The sequence below is a fragment of the Eubalaena glacialis genome, chromosome 5 (genome assembly GCF_028564815.1).
Source record: "Eubalaena glacialis isolate mEubGla1 chromosome 5, mEubGla1.1.hap2.+ XY, whole genome shotgun sequence".
In the NCBI taxonomy this organism is placed as follows: Eukaryota; Metazoa; Chordata; class Mammalia; order Artiodactyla; family Balaenidae; genus Eubalaena; species Eubalaena glacialis.
This window is the reverse complement of record NC_083720.1, coordinates 53,635,718-53,654,081: the sequence shown is the minus strand read 5'-3', so window position 1 is coordinate 53,654,081 and position 18,364 is coordinate 53,635,718. Positions and strand designations below refer to the sequence as shown.

The following is an 18,364-nucleotide window of genomic DNA, read 5'->3' as shown; positions in this document are numbered from 1 at the left end:
ATTGAAGGTACATAAGGAGAAAGACAGATTGAAAGTTGGTAGTTATAAAAGTTAGTAGTGAGGGACCTTCAAGATGGCGGAGGAGTAAGATGTGGAGATCACCTTCCTCCCCACAAATATATCAAAAATACATCTACATGTGGAACAACTCCTACAGAACACCTGCTGAACACTGGCAGAAGACCTCAGACTTCCCAAAAGGCCTGAATGAGTAAGAGCCCCCTAATCAGCCACTGTTTTAACCCTGTCCTGTCTGGGCAGGAACAGATGCCTGAGGGCGACCCACACACAGACAGGGGGCCAAAACCAAAGCTGAACCCCAGGAGTTCTGCGAACAAAGAAGAGAAAGGGAAATTTCTCCATGCAGCCTCAGGAGCAGCAGATTAAATCCCCACAATCAACTTGAGGTACCCTGAATCTGTGGAATGCCTGAATAGACAACATCCCAAAATTGAGGCGGTGGACTTTGGGAGCAGCTGTAGACTTGGGGTTTACTGTCTGCGACTGACTTGTTTCTGATTTTTATGTTTATCTTAGTTTTTAGCGCTTGTTATCATTGGTAGATTTGTTTATTGGTTTGGTTACTCTCTTTTTTTAAATTATTATTATTTATTTTAATAATTTTACTTATTTATTTATTTTTTTTAAATTTATTTTTCTTTCTTTTTTTCCTCCCTTTTCTTCTGAGCTGTGTGGCTGACAGGGTCTTGGTGCTCCAGGCCACATCAGGCCTGAGCCTCTGAGGTGGGAGAGCCGAGTTCAGGACATTGGACCAGAAGAGACCTCTCGGCCCCATGTAATATCAATCAGCGAGAGCTCTCCCAGAGATCTCCGTCTCAATGCTAAGACCCAGCTCCACCCAACGGCCAGCAAGTTCCAGTGCTGGACGCCCCATGCCAAACAACTAGCAAGACAGGAACACAACCCCACCCACTAGCAGAGAGGCTGCCTAAAATCATACTAAGTTCACAGACACCCCAAAACACACCACTGGATGCGGTCCTGCCCACCAGAAAGACAAGATAAAGCCCCACCCACCAGAACACAGGCACCAGTCCCCTCCACCAGGAAGCCTACACAACTCACTGAACCAACCTCACTCACTGGGGGCAGACACCAAAAACAATGGGAATTACGAACCAGCAGAAACTCTGCAAGCCAGAAGGGAGTGGCAGGACATATTTAAAGTGATGAAAGGGAAAAATCTACAACCAAGATTACTCTACCCAGCAAGGATCTCATTCAGATTCAACAGAGAAATTAAAACCTTTACAGACAAGCAAAAGAGAATTCAGCACTACCAAACCAGCTTTACAACAAATCCTAAAGGAACTTCTCTGGGCAGGAAACACAAGAGAAGGAAATGACCTACAAAAACAAACCCAAAACAATTGAGAAAATGGTAATAGGAACATACATATCGATAATACCTTAAATGTAAATGGATCAAATGCTCCAACCAAAAGACACAGACTGGCTGAACGGATACAAAAACAAGACCCATATATATGCTGTCTACAAGAGACCCACATCAGACCTAGGGACACATACAGACTGAAAGTGAGAGGATGGAAAAAGATATTCCATGCAAATGGAAATCAAAAGAAAGCTGGAGTAGCAATTCTCATATCAGACAAAGTAGACTTTAAAATAAAGACTATGACAAGAGACAAAGAAGGACACTACATAATGATCAAGGGATCAATCCAAGAAGAAGATATAACAATTGTAAATATTTATGCAGCAAACATAGGAGCACCTCAATATATAAGGCAAACGCTAACAGCCATAAAAGGGGAAATCGACAGTAACACAATCATAGTAGGGGACTTTCACACCCCACTTTCACCAATGGACAGATCATGCATGATGAAAATAAATAAGGAAACACAAGCTTTACATGACACATTAAACAAGATGGACTTAACTGATATTTATAGGACATTCCATCCAAAAACAACAGAATACACATTCTTCTCAAGTGCTCATGGAACATTCCCTAGGATAGATCATATCCTGGGTCACAAATCAAGCCTTGGTAAATTTAAGAAAATTGAAATCATATCAAGTATCTTTTCCAACCACAACTCTATGAAACTAGATATCACTTACAGGAAAAAAAAAAACTGTAAAAAATAGAAACACATGGAGGCTAAACAATATGCTACTAAATAACCAAGAGATCACTGAAGAAATCAAAGAGGAAATGAAAAAATACCTAGAAACAAATGACAATGAAAACACGACGACCCAAAACCAGTGGGATGCAGCAAAAGCAGTTCTAAGAGGGAAGTTTATAGCAATACAATCCTACCTCAAGAAACAAGAAACATCTCAAGTAAACAACCTAAACTTACACCTAAAGCAATTAGAGAAAGAAGAACAAAAAAACCCCAAAGTTAGCAGAAGGAAAGAAATCATAAAGACCAGATCAGAAATCAATGAAAAAGAAATGAAGGAAACAATAACAAAGATCAATAAAACTAAAAGCTGGTTCTTTGAGAAGATAAACAAAATGATAAACCATTAGCCAGACTCAACAGGAAAAAAAGGGAGAAGACTCAAATCAATAGAATAAGAAATGAAAAAGGAGAAGTAACAACTGACACTGCAGAAATACAAAGGATCATGAGAGATTACGACAAGCAACCATATGCCAATAAAATGGACAACCACAAGGAAATGGACAAATTCTTGGAAAGGTACAATTTTCCAAGACTGAACCAGGAAGAATTAGAAAATATAAACAGACCAATCACAAGCACTGAAATTGAAACTGTGATTAAAAATCTTCCAAGAAACAAAAGCCCAGGACCAGATGGCTTCACAGGTGAATTCTATTATACATTTAGAGAAGAGCTAACACCTATCCTTCTCAAAGTCTTCCAAAATATAGCAGAGGGAAGAACACTCCCAAACTCATTCTAGGAGGCCACAATCACGCTGATACCAAAACCAGATAAAGATGTCACAAAAAAAGAAAACTACAGGCCAATATCACTGATGAACATAGATGCAAAAAACCTCAACAAAAAACTAGCAAACAGAATCCAACAGCACATTAAAAGGATCATACACCATGATCAAGTGGGGTTTATCCCAGGAATGCAAGGATTCTTCAATATACACAAATCAATCAATGTGATACACCATATTAACAAATTGAAGGATAAAAAACATATGATAATCTCAATAGATGCAGAAAAACCTTTTGACAAATTCAACACCCATTTATGATAAAAAACCCTCCAGAAAGTAGGAATAGAGGGAACCTATCTCAAAATAATAAAGGCCATATATGACAAACCCACAGCCAACATCGTTCTCAATGGTGAAAAACTGAAACCATTTCCTCTAAGACCAGGAACAAGACAAGGTTGCCCACTCTCACCGCTTTTATTCAACATACTTTTGGAATTTTTAGCCACAGCAATCAGAGAAGAAAAAGAAATAAAAGGAATCCAAATCAGAAAAGAAGAATTAAAACTGTCACTGTTTGCAGATGACATGATACCATACATAGAGAATCCTAAAGATGCTACCAGAAAACTACCAGAGCTACTCAATGAACGTGGTAAAGTAGCAGTATACAAAATTAATGCACAGAAATCTCCTGCATTCTTATACACGAAAAATGAAAAATCTGAAAGAGAAATTAAGGGAACACTCCCATTTACCACTGCAACAAAAAGAATAAAATACGTAGGAATAAACCTACCTAAGGAGACAAAAGACCTGTATGGAGAAAACTATAAGACACTGATGAAAGAAATTAAAAATGATACAAACAGATGGAGAGATATACCATGTTCTTGGATTGGAAGAATCAACATTGTGAAAATGACTATACCACCCAAAGCAATCTACAGATTCAATGCAATCCCTGTCAAACTACCAATGGCATTTTTCACAGAACTAGAACAAAAAATTTCACAATTTGTATGGAAACACAAAGACCCCGAATAGCCAAAGCAATCTTGAGAAAGAAAAACAGAGCTGAAGGAATCAGGCTCCCTGACATCAGACTATACTACAAAGCTATAGTAATCAGTAGAGTATGGTACTGGCACAAAAACAGAAATATAGATCAATGAAACAGGGTAGAAAGCCCAGAGATAAACCCACACACATATGCTCACCCTATCTTTGATAAAGGAGGCGAGACTACACAATGGAGAAAAGACAGCCTCTTCAATAAGTGCTGCTGTGAAAACGGGACAGCTACATGTAAAAGAATGAAATTAGAACACTCGCTAACACCGTATACAAATACAAATGCAAAATGGATTAAAGACCTAAATGTAAGGCCAGACACTATATAACTCTTAGAGGAAAACATAGGCATAACACTCTATGACATAAATCACAGCAAGATTCTTTTTGACCCACCTCCTAGAGAAATGGAAATAAAAACAAAAATAAACAAATGGGACCTAATGAAACTTAAAAGCTCTTGCACAGCAAAGGTAACCATAAACAAGACGAAAAGGCAATCCTCAGAGTGGGAGAGAATATTTGCAAACGAAGCAACTGACAAAGGATTAATCTCCAAAATATACAAGCAGTTCATGCAGCTCAATATCAAAAAAACAAACAACCCAGTCCAAAAATGGGCAGAAGACCTAAACAGACATTTCTCCAAAGAAGATATACAGATTTGCAACAAACACATGAAAGGATGCTCAACATCACTAATCATTAGAGAAATGCAAATCAAAAGCACAATGAGGTATCACCTCATAACGGTCAGAATGGCCATCATCAAAAAATCTACAAACAATAAATGCTGGAGAGGGTGTGGAGAAAAGGGAACCCTTTTGCACTGTTGGTGGGAATGTAAATTGATACAGCCACTATGGAGAACAGTATGGAGGTTCCTTAAAAAACTAAAAACAGAACTACCATATGACCCAGCAATCCCACTACTGGGCATATACCATGAGAAAAGCATAATTCAAAAAGAATCATGTACCATAATGTTCACTGCAGCTCTATTTGCAATAGCCAGGACATGGAAGCAGCCTTTGTGTCCATCGACAGATGAATGGATGGAGAGGATGTGGCACATGTATACAATGGAATATTACTCAGCCATAAAAAGAAATGAAATTGAGTTATTTGTAGTGAGGTGGATGGACCTAGAGTCTGTCATACAGAGTGAAGTAAGTCAGAAAGAGAAAGACAAATACCGTATTCTAACATATATATATGGAATCTAAAAAAAAAAAAAAAAAGGTTCTGATGACCTAGGGGCAGGACAGGAATAAAGACACAGACGTAGAGAGTGGACTTGAGGACACAGGGAGAGGGAAGGGTAAGCTGGGACAAAGTGAAAGAGTAGCACTGACACATATACACTACCAAATGTAAAATAGATAGCTAGTGGGAAGCAGCCACATAGCACAGGGAGATCAGCTCAGTGCTTTGTGACCACCCAGAGGGGTGGGATAGGGAGGGTGGGAGGGAGACACAAGAGGGAGGAGATATGGGGATATATGTATATGTATAGCTGATTCACTTTGTTATAAAGGAGAAACTAACACACCATTGTAAAGTAATTATACTCCAATAAAGACGTTAAAAAAAAATTACAACAACAAAAATCTTCAGTCTTGCAGATTTAGAAACCCACATAAAAAGACTGTAAAAATGTCACTTCCCTTACTTTCATAAATAATAAAAAATTCTTGAATTTCAAACAAACAAACAAACAAAAAAGAATCAATTACAGTTGACCCTTGAACACATCGGAGGTTAGGGATGGTAACAGTCCACACAGTGGAAAATTCAAGTATAACTTAACAGTTGGCCCTCCATTCCTGTGGTTCTGCATCTGCAAATTCAACCAGCCCAGGTTAGTGTAGTACTGTAGTATTTAGCACTGAAAAAGATCCACATATTAGTGGATTCATGCAGTTCAAACCCATGTTGTTCTAGAGTCAACTGTATTTCAGCATACATTTACTGAGAGTGTTCTGTGGGCTAGGTACTATGCTTAGATGCTGAGGATTAAAAGCACAGTCCCTGCTCTTAAAGGGACTAATTTAGCGCAGGAATCTGCAAACTTTCTATAAAAAGGCAGATAGTAAAAAATTTAAGCTTTCCAGGTCATAACATCTCTAAAGCAACTATTTAAGTCTGACATAGTAGTGCAAAAGCAGACATAGCCAATATGTAAATAAAGGAGCATGACTATTTTCCAATAAAACATATTTTATTAATTCCTATAAGTTTCATGGGTCACAAAATATTATTCTTCTTTTGATTTTTCAACCAGTTGAAAATGTTAAAAAAAATAATAAAATTCCTAGCTTGCTACCCATAGAAAAACAGGTAGCAGGGCAGATCTGGCCCATGGGCTGTAGCGTGCCAACTCTGGATCTAGCAGGTAAGCCTGGAGAGAAAAGAGAGGAGTACCATATGTATACACAATACATATATTTACCATTCATATATAGTCTCAGCAACTAGCAGTAGGCTTTAAGAACAGACCTGTTATTTATCTCTGTATCTCTTCAGTCTTAATAGGAAACCAACTTTTGTGTTTTGTTTTTTATACTTACGCTAAAACTGATACTTTCTCTAAAACTTTCAGAACTTTTCAAATTTTGCCCAAAGATACTTAGACCCAAGCATTTAGTTTTATTTTCTTGAGTTTATATCTTTACAACAAAAGACCAATGACTTCGTACGTGTATCATGTGATGATTATGATTTATGACACATCGATAATAAATACTGTCTGATCGCTAGCCCTAAAGTACCACCTAGAGATAGAAACGTATTACATATGTCCTCAAATATGTCCATGTTTTTTGTTTATATTGCTTCCTTTCACCCTCTAATTTTGAGGGTTTTTAACATGAAAATGAAAGCAGAAAAAGAAAAACCTGCCTAACATCTACCACCGTGGAGCATGGGAACTCAAAGCAAGCAGAACACTTCTCAGGAGCAGCAGAACTTCTAGGATAACTGTGGAAGCTGGGTGACGGGTTCACTGGAGTTCTCTGGGGTGTATCTGAAAATTTTCATAATAACTTCTGAGACTATGACGGAGAAAGAAGGTTGACGTATGAGGCCCATTAAATGGCCTCAGCAGTGGCAGTTAGAGAGTCCCCAGCACTTGAGGAAGGCTCATCAATAGTGCCACCTCACAGGCAGGTAGACCACACAGGGCCAAGGCAAAGGCCAGCTAAAAGAATTAGGGGCATGTGACAGAACTTATTAAGTTCCTACTTTAACAGCTTTTTACAGTTTTTCTGTTAAAGTTATTTTATTTTACGCTCTTAAAGTGACTTTTAGTTGTTTTCAGTGCATTTTAGATACAAGGTTCATTTGGGTTCTGTAACAGATTACAATTAGTATGTATAACCTGCTGTGAAAACAAATGTTTCAAATATAGTATCAGTAACACTGGTGTCAAAAGCTAAAATTTTAAGGGAAGAGTGAGTCAGTTCATTCCCATTTCATTCCTTTAATATCACAGAACATTAGGAACAAATTGTTTCATAATATTTACTTTTATGATACTTTAAATTTTAGGCTAGTATAGTACATGATTTTTTTTTCTTCTACTCAACATTTTCAAGATTACTATAGTTAAGTAAATGCAATCCTTGGTTACTGAAAATAAAGAGTATGCAAATACTATTCACCTCACTTTAGTGGTCTTTACCCAGTCTTTCATATAATAAATACAGTCCTAATATTAATAAGGATCTTTCACTCTGCATTATATAACTTGGTATGGAAAAATAAAATTAAAATGAACAGTAGCCAACCTGTGCTTTCCTCATGTATACCAAAGGTTCTTTAAGATGTTCAGGAGGTGCAGCAGGATGACTGGGTAAAGGAAACCTGGGGACAAAAAGAGGGAGCTGAGTACATTACTCTTTTTTTTTTTTTTTTAAACAAAGAATGCATGTTTTTATTTATTCACTCAACAACCACAGACCTGAGAGCCCACTGCCATGTACTGGTTATATACAGGTAAACAGGCCCCTGCCCTCAAAAGGTTTACAAACCAGAAGGCAGGCAAGAAAAACTACAAAAGCACCACAAAAGCATATATAGGGGGCAAAGAAGTCAGAGCTATGTATTTGATACAATTTTCCCTTATGCTAAGAATTGAAAAGTATATACATTACTCTTAATAATTAATCAGTTCGCCTGGTTAGAAATTACTTACCTCTGTAGTCCATGATATAAGTGAAATAGATATTTGTTAGCAGTTCTATGTGTTTACACAAGGTACAACAATCTAATAAAACTTTAATTCTTATCCTACTAGTATTGTAGTTTTAAATTAACAATTTAATGACTTGTTAAAGTTAAAGTGAATTCATAAATTTAGGTAATTTTAAAATTATTTAGCTCTGTAAGTGCTCATATGAAAATTTTCACAACTGTTAATTTTAGTATGTAAGTACTATAACACTTAGAGAAATTTTTTTAAAGTCTGAAGTCTAAAAAAGTCCATTAACTTACTAATATATCAACTTTTCTCATTTCTCCCAATTTCCTTTTCCATAGGATTGAAATGATAGTAAAAATACTCTCTTTTGTAATAGCCATGTTTTAGTATTAATATATTACATACTACATTAATTCACAAATTTAATAAAATTTTGAAAATTTAATGTCTTAAAAATTATGTTTTCTATGTAACATTACATCTTATATTCAAAATGTATTGTTTTTTATTAAGAAAACAGATTTATTTATTCAACAAATATTTGAGCCATTCTAAGTATTAAGTATATGGTAGGATTAAGACAGTTATCTCCTGTTCTTATGTACCTAATATTCTAGTGAAGAAAGAGTCAATATTTATAAAAACAAACAAATAAATCAATAGAATAATATAAAATAGTAATAAGTGCCATGAGAAAATGAGAGCAGGATAGAGTCAAAAGTGATTTGGAAGGGCAGGGAAGGTGTCTAGAAAAGCTAATATTTGAACCAAGACATGAGTGAAAAGGAGCCAACCATTCAAAGATCTGGGGGAAGAACATTCCAAGTAAAAGGACAGCAAGCACAAGACTCTGAGGTGGGAAAATATGGAATGTTTAAAAATCAGAAAAAACCAGGATGGTTGAAATGTAATGACTGAGGCACAGAGTGATATAAAATCATAGAGAAGGCAATAGGAGAACACAACAATTTAACATCTACTTAGAGTTTTCAATCTCTTTCACAACATATAGCTCCCATTGAAATTAATCATATAGTTTGTACCTACAGCAAAGCAACCATGTTCTAACAATCAAGAACCATACACTGAATTCTCAAGAAATTCCTCATCCAAAGGGGCACATCCAAAGGGGGACACCAGACAGTTTCACTAACTGATTATTTCTAGCTAATTGTTTTTTTTCTACTAAAATCTGCATTCCATGTACCTAAACAAATCACCTTTCCCCACTCACAAGTGAAAAAAAAAATTGATAATCTCTAGATACCTCAGTATTTCTTCTCATATGCAAGATAGTTTAAAAGCTATATATTTTACACCACTCACTACATCATTTGTAAAGAGACATGTGATTTATAATTAAATATAACTCTTAAAAATTCTTCCATTTTAATGGTAATTATTTCTAAACTTAATAAAACTTAGAAATTTAGGATTGAAACTTGAGAGCACTTACTGATGATCTTAAGGGTTATTTAATGCTCAAAGAAATTTATCCATAAAAAAAGGTAAGAAGTTACAACCCCAAATCATTCATATTAAACCAAAATAAAGTTAGATATTTATTCAATTGTAAATATTTAATGAGAACCTACTAAGAGTTCAAGGTAATAGAGATACAGCAGTGAACAAAACATGTTAAAATCTCTGTCCTTGGGACTTCCCTGGAGGTCCAGTGGTTAAGACTCCACGCTCCCAATGGAGGGGGCATGGGTTCGATCCCTCGTCGGGGAAGATCTCATATGCCACATCGCGCAGCCAAAAAAAAAATAAAATGAAATAGAATACAGTAGAACAGAATAAAACAAAATAAAATAAAATCTCTGTCCTCCCATATTTTACATTTAGTAATACAAAGAGATGAGGGTCAGTAGATAGGAACAATGCAGAAACCTGCATATCACTCTTGACTCCTCCCTCTTCCTGTCTCCCTAAATCCCCATAAATGCCACTCATCTTCTCTACCCCACTGACACTGTTTTAGGCAACCAACATTTCTCGCCTGCATTCATCTGACAGATTCATAAGCAGTCTCCCCTGCTTCCACACTATTTTCAACCTATTTGCCAATTTGCCTGGTGGTTAGTCAGGAGCAGTGTCTTCCTTATTCACCGGTGATTGTATTTCCAGTGTCTAGCATAAGGCCTGGCACATACTAGATATCCAGTACATTGTTGAATAAATAAAATGCAAATGTGGTTATGTCACTACTTTGCTTAAAATCCTAAAATGGCACCCAAATGCTTTTAGGATCCAGTCTACAAATCCTTGAGTAAGAAGCACATCCTTGCCTACAGATCTAGCATAATCCTTTCCTATGCCCCTTTCCTCTCTACCATCCAGCTTTTGTTGCCGTACAACTTTTGTTCCTCCAATATACTGCATTCTTTTCCACCTATAAACACTTCTGAACCTGTTGTTCCCTCGTGCCTAAAGCACTTTTCTTCTCTACCCCTTCCCCTGACTAAATCCAGCTCAGCTTTTTGATCTCAGTCTGAGTATTATTTCCTGTGATAAGTCATCATGACACCCCCAATCTGAGTTAGGTGCCTGCCCTATGTACTCCTTGTACTTACCCTATTATAGCGCTTACTATATTGTACTATAATTGCCTCTTTAAATTCTCTGTGCCCCACTGGGATGTAAGCTCCATAAAAAGCAAAGACTATCTGCCTAGCTTGTTCACTATCCCAGCACCTAGCTCTGTACATAACACATAACAAGCACATAGTAATATTTAAAACTAAGAGGGCAGGGTGGAGTCAAGATGGCAGTGTGGGAAGATGCTGAGTTAGCATCTCCCCATAATTAGGTTCCCTGCCGGCCGCTGGTGGAGGACTCTAATGCCCAAGGAGATGGGAGGAACCCCCAAGTGAACTGGTAGGACGTGGGGGGACTGAGGGGGGAGGAAAAGTGGAGGCCAGACAGGATCAGCACCCCTGAGGCTGGGGAGATCAGGAAAGGCACGTGGGAGGGGCCCTCAGGGAGGAGTGGAGGAGGAGCTGAGGGCATTTGCCCCACCGACTCGGTGGCACGGGGAGACTGCTGAGCTCCCAAGCCAGTCCCCTGTCCTCAAAGGGCCCGCACTCCCCATGGCCGCATTGGTCCTGGGGGCATAGGAAGGAGGCCAAGGGGAGAAAAGGAGAGGCAGGCGGGAGGGCCCCTCTGCAACCGGAGGAACAGGAGAGGAGAGGAGGGTGTTTGCCCCACCCACTTGGGCCTAGGAAGCCTGCTGGGCTCCCAGGTGAGTTCCACCGCCCTCTGAGACCAGGGGTGGGGGGCATACCTGGGCCCCTTCTGTTCCGTTGAGCCTACGCCCCACCTCCCACAGCCCACAGGGCCTTTTCCAGCCCTGTGGGTCCTAAGCATAGGCCCTGCCCACTGCCCAAAACTTGCCCTTGCTTAGGTACCGCCCTCCAGAGCCAAGGCCTTCCCCACCTGCCCCTTTTTTTCTTTTCCTTCCTCCTCTTTTTTATTATTGTGGTACTGTTGTACCTTCTGGTTGTTGATTCATCTATATTTTTATTTTTTTATTCTTTCTAATGTATCTGTTAGTTTCCTAGTCTAATTTTTTTTTAACTTGGTTATTGTTCTCTCTTTTTTTTTTTTTTTTGCCACCCCATGTGGCTTGCGGGATCTTGGTTCACGAGCCGGGCGTCGGGCCCAAGCTCCTGTGGTGGGAGCTCTGTGTCCGAACCACTGGACTAACAGAAAATCTCAGACCCCAGGGAATATTCATCAGAGTGAGGTCTCACAGAGGTCCTCATCCCAGCACCAAGATGCAACTCTACCCAAAAGCCTACAAACTCCAGTGTTGGAAGTCTCAGGCCAAACAACCAGTAAGACAGAAACAAAATGCCACTCAAAAAAAAAAACAAAAGAGATGGCAAAAAAATAAGTGACAGATGAAGGAGCAAGGTAAAAACCTACAAGACCAAATAAATGAAGAGGAAATAGGCAATCTACCTGAAAAACAATTCAGAGAAAAAACAGTAGAGATGAATCACACACAAGGTTGTCCACTCTCAACACTATTATTTAACATAGTTTTGGAAGTTTTAGCCACAGCAATCAGAGAAGAAAAACAAATAAAAAGAAACCAAATCGGAAAAGAAGAAGTAAAGCTGTCACTGTTTGCAGATGACATGATACTATACATAGAGAATCCTAAAGATGCTACCAGAAAACTACGAGAGCTAATCAATGAATTTGGTAAAGTAGCAGGATACAAAATTAATGCACAGAAATCTCTTGCATTCCTATACACTAATGATGAAAAATCTGAAAGTGAAATTAATGAAACACTCCCATTTACCACTGCAACAAAAAGAATAAAATACCTAGGAATAAATCTATCTAAGGAGACAAAAGATCTGTATGCAGAAAACTATAAGACACTGAAGAAAGGAATTAAAGATGATACAAACAGATGGAGAGATATACCATGTTCTTGGATTGGAAGAATCAACATTGTGAAAATGACTACACTACAAAAAGCAATCTACAGATTCAATGCAATCCCTATCAAACTACCAATGGCATTTTTCAAAGAACTAGAACAAAAACTTTCACAATTTGTATGGAAACACAAAAGACCCCGAATAGCCAAGGCAATCTTGAGAAAGAAAAACGGAGCTGGAAAAAACAGGCTCCCAGACATCAGACTATACTACAAAGCTATCGTAATCAAGACAGTATGGTACTGGCACAAAAACAGAAATATAGATCAATGGAACAGGATAGAAAGCCCAGAGATAAACCAACGCACATATGGTCACCTTATTTTTGATAAAGGAGGCAAGAATATACAATGGAGAAAAGACAGCCTCTTCAATAAGTGGTGCTGGGAAAACTGGACAGCTACATATGAAAGAATGAAATTAGAACACTCCCTAACACCATATACAAAAATAAACTCAAAATGGATTAAAGACTTAAATGTAAGGCCAGACACTATCAAACTCTTAGAGGAAAACACAGGCAGAACACTCTATGACATAAATCACAGCGAGATCCTTTTTTACCCACCTCCTAGAGAAATGGAACTAAAAACAAAAATAAACAAATGAGACCTAATGAAACTTAAAAGCTTTTGCACAGCAAAGGAAACCATAAACAAGATGAAAAGACAACCCTCAGAATGGGAGAAAATATTTGCAAATGAAGCAACTGACAAAGGATTAATCTCCAAATTTACAAGCAGCTCATGCAGCTCAATATCAAAAAAACAAACAACCCAATCCAAATAGGGGCAAGAGATCTAAATAGACATTTCTCCAAAGAAGATATACAGCTTGCCAACAAACACATGAAAGGATGCTCAACATCACTAATCATTAGAGAAATACAAATCAAAACTACAATGAGGTATCACCTCACACCAGTCAGAATGGCCATCATCAAAAAATCTAGAAAGAATAAATGCTGGAAAGGGTGTGGAGAAAAGGGAACCCTCTTGCACTGTCGGTGGGAATGTAAATTGATACAGCCACTATGGAGATCAGTATGGAGGTTCCTTAAAAATCTAAAAATAGAACTACCATACAACCCAGCAATCCCACTACTGGGCATATACCCTGAGAAAACTATAGTTCAGAAAGAGTCATGTACCACCATGTTCACTGAAGCTCTATTTGCAATATCCAGGACATGGAAGCGGCCTGGGTGTCCATTGACAGATGCATGGATGGAGAGGATGTGGCATATGTATAAAATGGAACATTACTCAGCTATAAAAGAAACGAAATTGAGTTATTTGTAGTGAGGTGGATGGACCTAGAGATCGTCATACAGAGTTGAGTGGGTCGGAAAGAGAAAAAAAATACCATATGCTTACACATATATATGTAATATAAAAACAAAACAAAACAAAACAAAATGGTTCTCAAGAACCTAGGGGCAGGACAGGAATAAAGATGCAGACATAGAGAATGGACTTGAGGACACACAGAGGGGGAAGGGTAAGCTGGGACAAAGTGAGAGAGTGGCATGGACTTATATATACTACAAAATGTAAAATAAATAGCTAGTGGGAAGCAGCTGTATAGCACAGGGAGATCAGCTCAGTGCTTTGTGACCACCTAGAGGGGTGGGATAGGGAAGGTGGGAGGGAGATGCAAGAGGGAGGAGACATGGGGATATATGTATATGTATAGCTGATTCACTTTGCTATAAAGCAGAAACTAACACACCATTGTAAAGCAATTATACTCCAATAAAGATGTTTAAAAAAGTTTTTTAAATAAAATTTTTAAAAAAGATGAATCACAATCTCAGAAATAGAATGGAGGCACAGAATGACAAAATACAAGAAATGTTTAACAAAGATCTAGAAGAACTAAAGAACAAACAGAGATGAACAACACAATAACTGAAATGAAAAATACACTAGAAGGAATCAATAACAGAATAACTGAGGCAGAAGAAGGAATAAGTGAGCTGGAAGACAAAATGGTGCAAATAACTGCTGAGGAGCAGAATAAAGAAAAAAGAATGAAAAGAATTGAAGATAATCTCAGAGACCTCTGGGACAACACTAACTGCACCAACATTTGAATGTAGGGGTCCCAGAAGAAGAAGAGAAAAAGAAAGGGACTGAGAAAATATTTGAAGAGATTATAGTCAAAAACTCCCCTAACATGGGAAACGAAATAGTCACCCAAGTCCAGGAAGCACAGAGAGTCCCATTCAGGATAAACCCTAGGAAAAACACACCAAGACACATATTAATCAAACTAACAAAAATTAAATTCAAAGAAAAAATATTAAAAGCAGCAAGGGAAAAACAAAATATAACATACAAAGGAATCCCCATAAGGTTATCAGCTGATTTTTCAGCGGAAACTCTGCAAGACAGAAGGGAGTGGCAGGATACACTTAAAGTGATGAAAGAGAAAAACTTACAACCAAGATTACTCTACCCAGCAAAGATCTCATTCAGATTGGATGGAGAAGTCAAAAGCTTTTCAGACAAGCAAAAGCTAAGAGAATTCAGCACCATCAAACCAACTTGACAACAAATGCTAAAGAAACTTCTCTAGGTGGGAAACACAAGAGAAGAAAAAGACCCACAAAAACAAACCCAAAACAATTAAGAAAATGGTAATAGGAACATACATATCGATAATAACCTTGAATGTAAATGGATTAAATGCTACAACCAAAAGGCACAGACTGACTGAATGGATACAAAAACAAGACCCATAATATATATGCTGCCTACAAGAGACCCACTTCAGACCTAGGGACACATAAAGACTGAAAGGGAAGGGATGGAAAAAGATATTCCATGCAAATGGAAATCAAAAGAAAGCTGGAGTAGCAATACTCGTATCAGATAAAATAGACTTTAAAGTAAAGATTGTTACAAGAGATAAGGAGGGACACTACATAATGATCAATGGATCAATCCAAGAAGAAGATATAACAATTATAAATGTTTATGCACCCAATAAACATTGAGGAGCACCTCAATACATAAGGCAAATGCTAACAACCATGAAAGGAGAAATCGACAGTAACACAATAATAGTAGGGGACTTTAACACCCTTGTTACCCCAATGGACAGATTATCCAAACAGAAAATAAATAAGGAAACACAGGCTTTAAATGACACAATAGACCACATAGATTTAATTAATATTTATAGACCATTCCCCCCAAAAGTGGCAGAATACACTTTCTTCTCAAGTGCACATGGAACATTCTCCAGGATAGATCACATCTTGGGTCACAAATCCAGCCTCGGAAAATTTAAGGAAATTGAAATCGTATCCAGCATCTTTTCTGACCACAATGCTATGAGATTGGAAATCAATTACAGGAAAAAATACTGTAAAAAACACAAACACATGGAGGCTAAACAGTGCACTACTATATAACCAAGAGATCACTGAAGAAATCAAAGAAGAAATTTAAAAATACATAGAAACAAATGACAACGAAAACACGATAACCCAAAACCTATGGGACACAGCAAAAGCAGTTCTAAGAGGGAAGTTTATAGCAATTCAAGCTCACCTCAAGAAATAAGAAAAATCTCAAGTAAACGATCTAACCCTACACTTAAAACAACTAGAGAAAGAAGAACAAAGAAAACCCAAAGTCAGTAGAAGGAAAGAAATCATAAAGATCAGAGCAGAAATAAATGAAATAGAAACGAAGAAAACAATAGCAAAGATCAATAACACTAAAAGCTTGTTCTTTGAGAAGATAAAAATTGATAAACCCTTAGCCAGACCCATCAAGAATAAAAGGGAGAGGACGCAAATCAATAAAATTAGAAAGGAAAAAGGAGAAATCACAACTGACACCGCAGAAACACAAAGGATTTCAAGAGACTACTACAAAGAACTATATGCCAAAAAAATGCACAACCACGAGGAAATGGACAAATTCTTGAAAAGGTACAATTTTCCAAGACTGAACCAGGAAGAATTAGAAAATATATACAGACCTATCACAAGTAATGAAATTGAAACTGTAATTAAAAATCTTCCAACAAACAAAAGTCCAGGACCAGATGGCTTCACAGAAGAATTCTATCAAACATTTAGAGAAGAGCTAACACTGATCCTTCTCAAATTCTTCCAAAACATTGCAGAGGAAGGAACACTCCCAAGCTCATTTTACGAGCCCACCATCACCCTGATATCAAAACCAGAAAAAGATATCACAAAACAAGAAAATTACAGGCCAATATCACTGACGAACATGGACGCAAAAATCCTCAACAAAATACTAGCAAACAGAATCCAACAACACATTAAAAGGATCATACACCATGATCAAGTGGGATTTATCCCAGGGATGCAAGGATTCTTCAGTACATGCAAATCAATCAATGTGATACACCACATTAACAAATTTAGCAATAAAAACCATATGATCATCTCAATAGATGAAGAAAAAGCTTTTGACAAAATTCAACACCCATTTGATAAAAACTCTCCAGAAAATGAGCATAGAGGGAACCTACCTCAACATAATAAAGGCCATATATGACAAACCCACAGCCAACATCATTCTCAATGGTGAAAAACTGAAACCATTTCCACTAAGATCAGGAACAAGACAAGGATGTCCACTCTCGCCACTCTTATTCAACATAGTTTTGCCACGGCAATCAGAGAAAAAAAAGAAATAAAAGGAATACAAATTGGAAAAGAAGAAGTAAAACTGTCACTCTTTGCAGATGACATGATACGATACAGAGAAAATCCTAAGGATGCCACCAGAAAACTACTAGAACTAATCAATGAATTCAGTAAGGTTGCAGGATACAAAATTAATGCACAGAAATCTCTTGCATTACTATACACCAATGATGAAAAATCAGAATGAGAAATTAAGGAAACAATCCCATTTACCATCGCAGCACAAAGAATAAAATACCTAGGAATAAACCTACATAAGGAGGCCAAAGACCTGTACTCAGAAAACTATATAACACTGATGAAAGAAATCAAAGATGACATAAACAGATGGAGAAATATACTAGGCTCTTGGATTGGAAGAATCAATATTCTGAAAATGACTATACTACCCAAAGCAATCTACAGATTTAGTGCAATCCCTATCAAACTACCAATGGCATTCTTCACAGAATTAGAACAAAAAATTTTACAATTCATATGGAAACACAAAAGACCCCGAAGAGCCAAAGCAATCTTGAGAAAGAAAAACAGAGTTGGAGGAATCAGGTTCCATGACTTTAAACAATACCACAAAGCTACAGTAGTCAAGACAGTATGGTACTGGCACAAAAACAGAAATATAGGTCAATAGTACAGGATAGAATGCCCAGAGATAAACCCACGCACATATGGTCACCTAATTTACGAGAAAGAGGCAAGAACATACAATGGAGAAAAGACAGCCACTTCAATAAGTGGTGCTGGGAAAACTGGAGAGCTACATGTAAAAGAATGATATTAGAACACTACCTAACACCATACACAAAAATAAACTCATAATGGATTAAAGACCTAAATGTAAGACCAGACACTATCAAACTCTTAGAGGAAAACATAGGAAAAACACACTTTGGCATAAACCACAACAAGATCTTTTTTGATCCACCTCCTAGAGTAACAGAAATAAACACAGAAATAAACAAATGGGACTTAATTGAACTTAAAAGCTTTTGCACGACAAAGGAAACCATAAGT

The 18,364-nt window shown here is 37.5% G+C and overlaps 1 protein-coding gene across 3 annotated transcripts in view; it reads right to left on the bottom strand.

The window, feature by feature from the left end:
- Positions 1–18,364, bottom strand: part of TBC1D19 (TBC1 domain family member 19) — a 170,429-nt gene that overhangs the window by 112,822 nt on the left and 39,243 nt on the right. For 2 of the 3 annotated variants that reach the window (XM_061191298.1, XM_061191297.1), the window contains exon 4: positions 7,782–7,857. The exons of the other annotated variant lie outside the window; for it this stretch is intronic. In XM_061191298.1, coding sequence (XP_061047281.1) covers positions 7,782–7,857 — 76 coding nt within the window. The remainder of the gene's footprint in view (positions 1–7,781; positions 7,858–18,364) is intronic. 3 annotated transcript variants of the gene reach the window in all.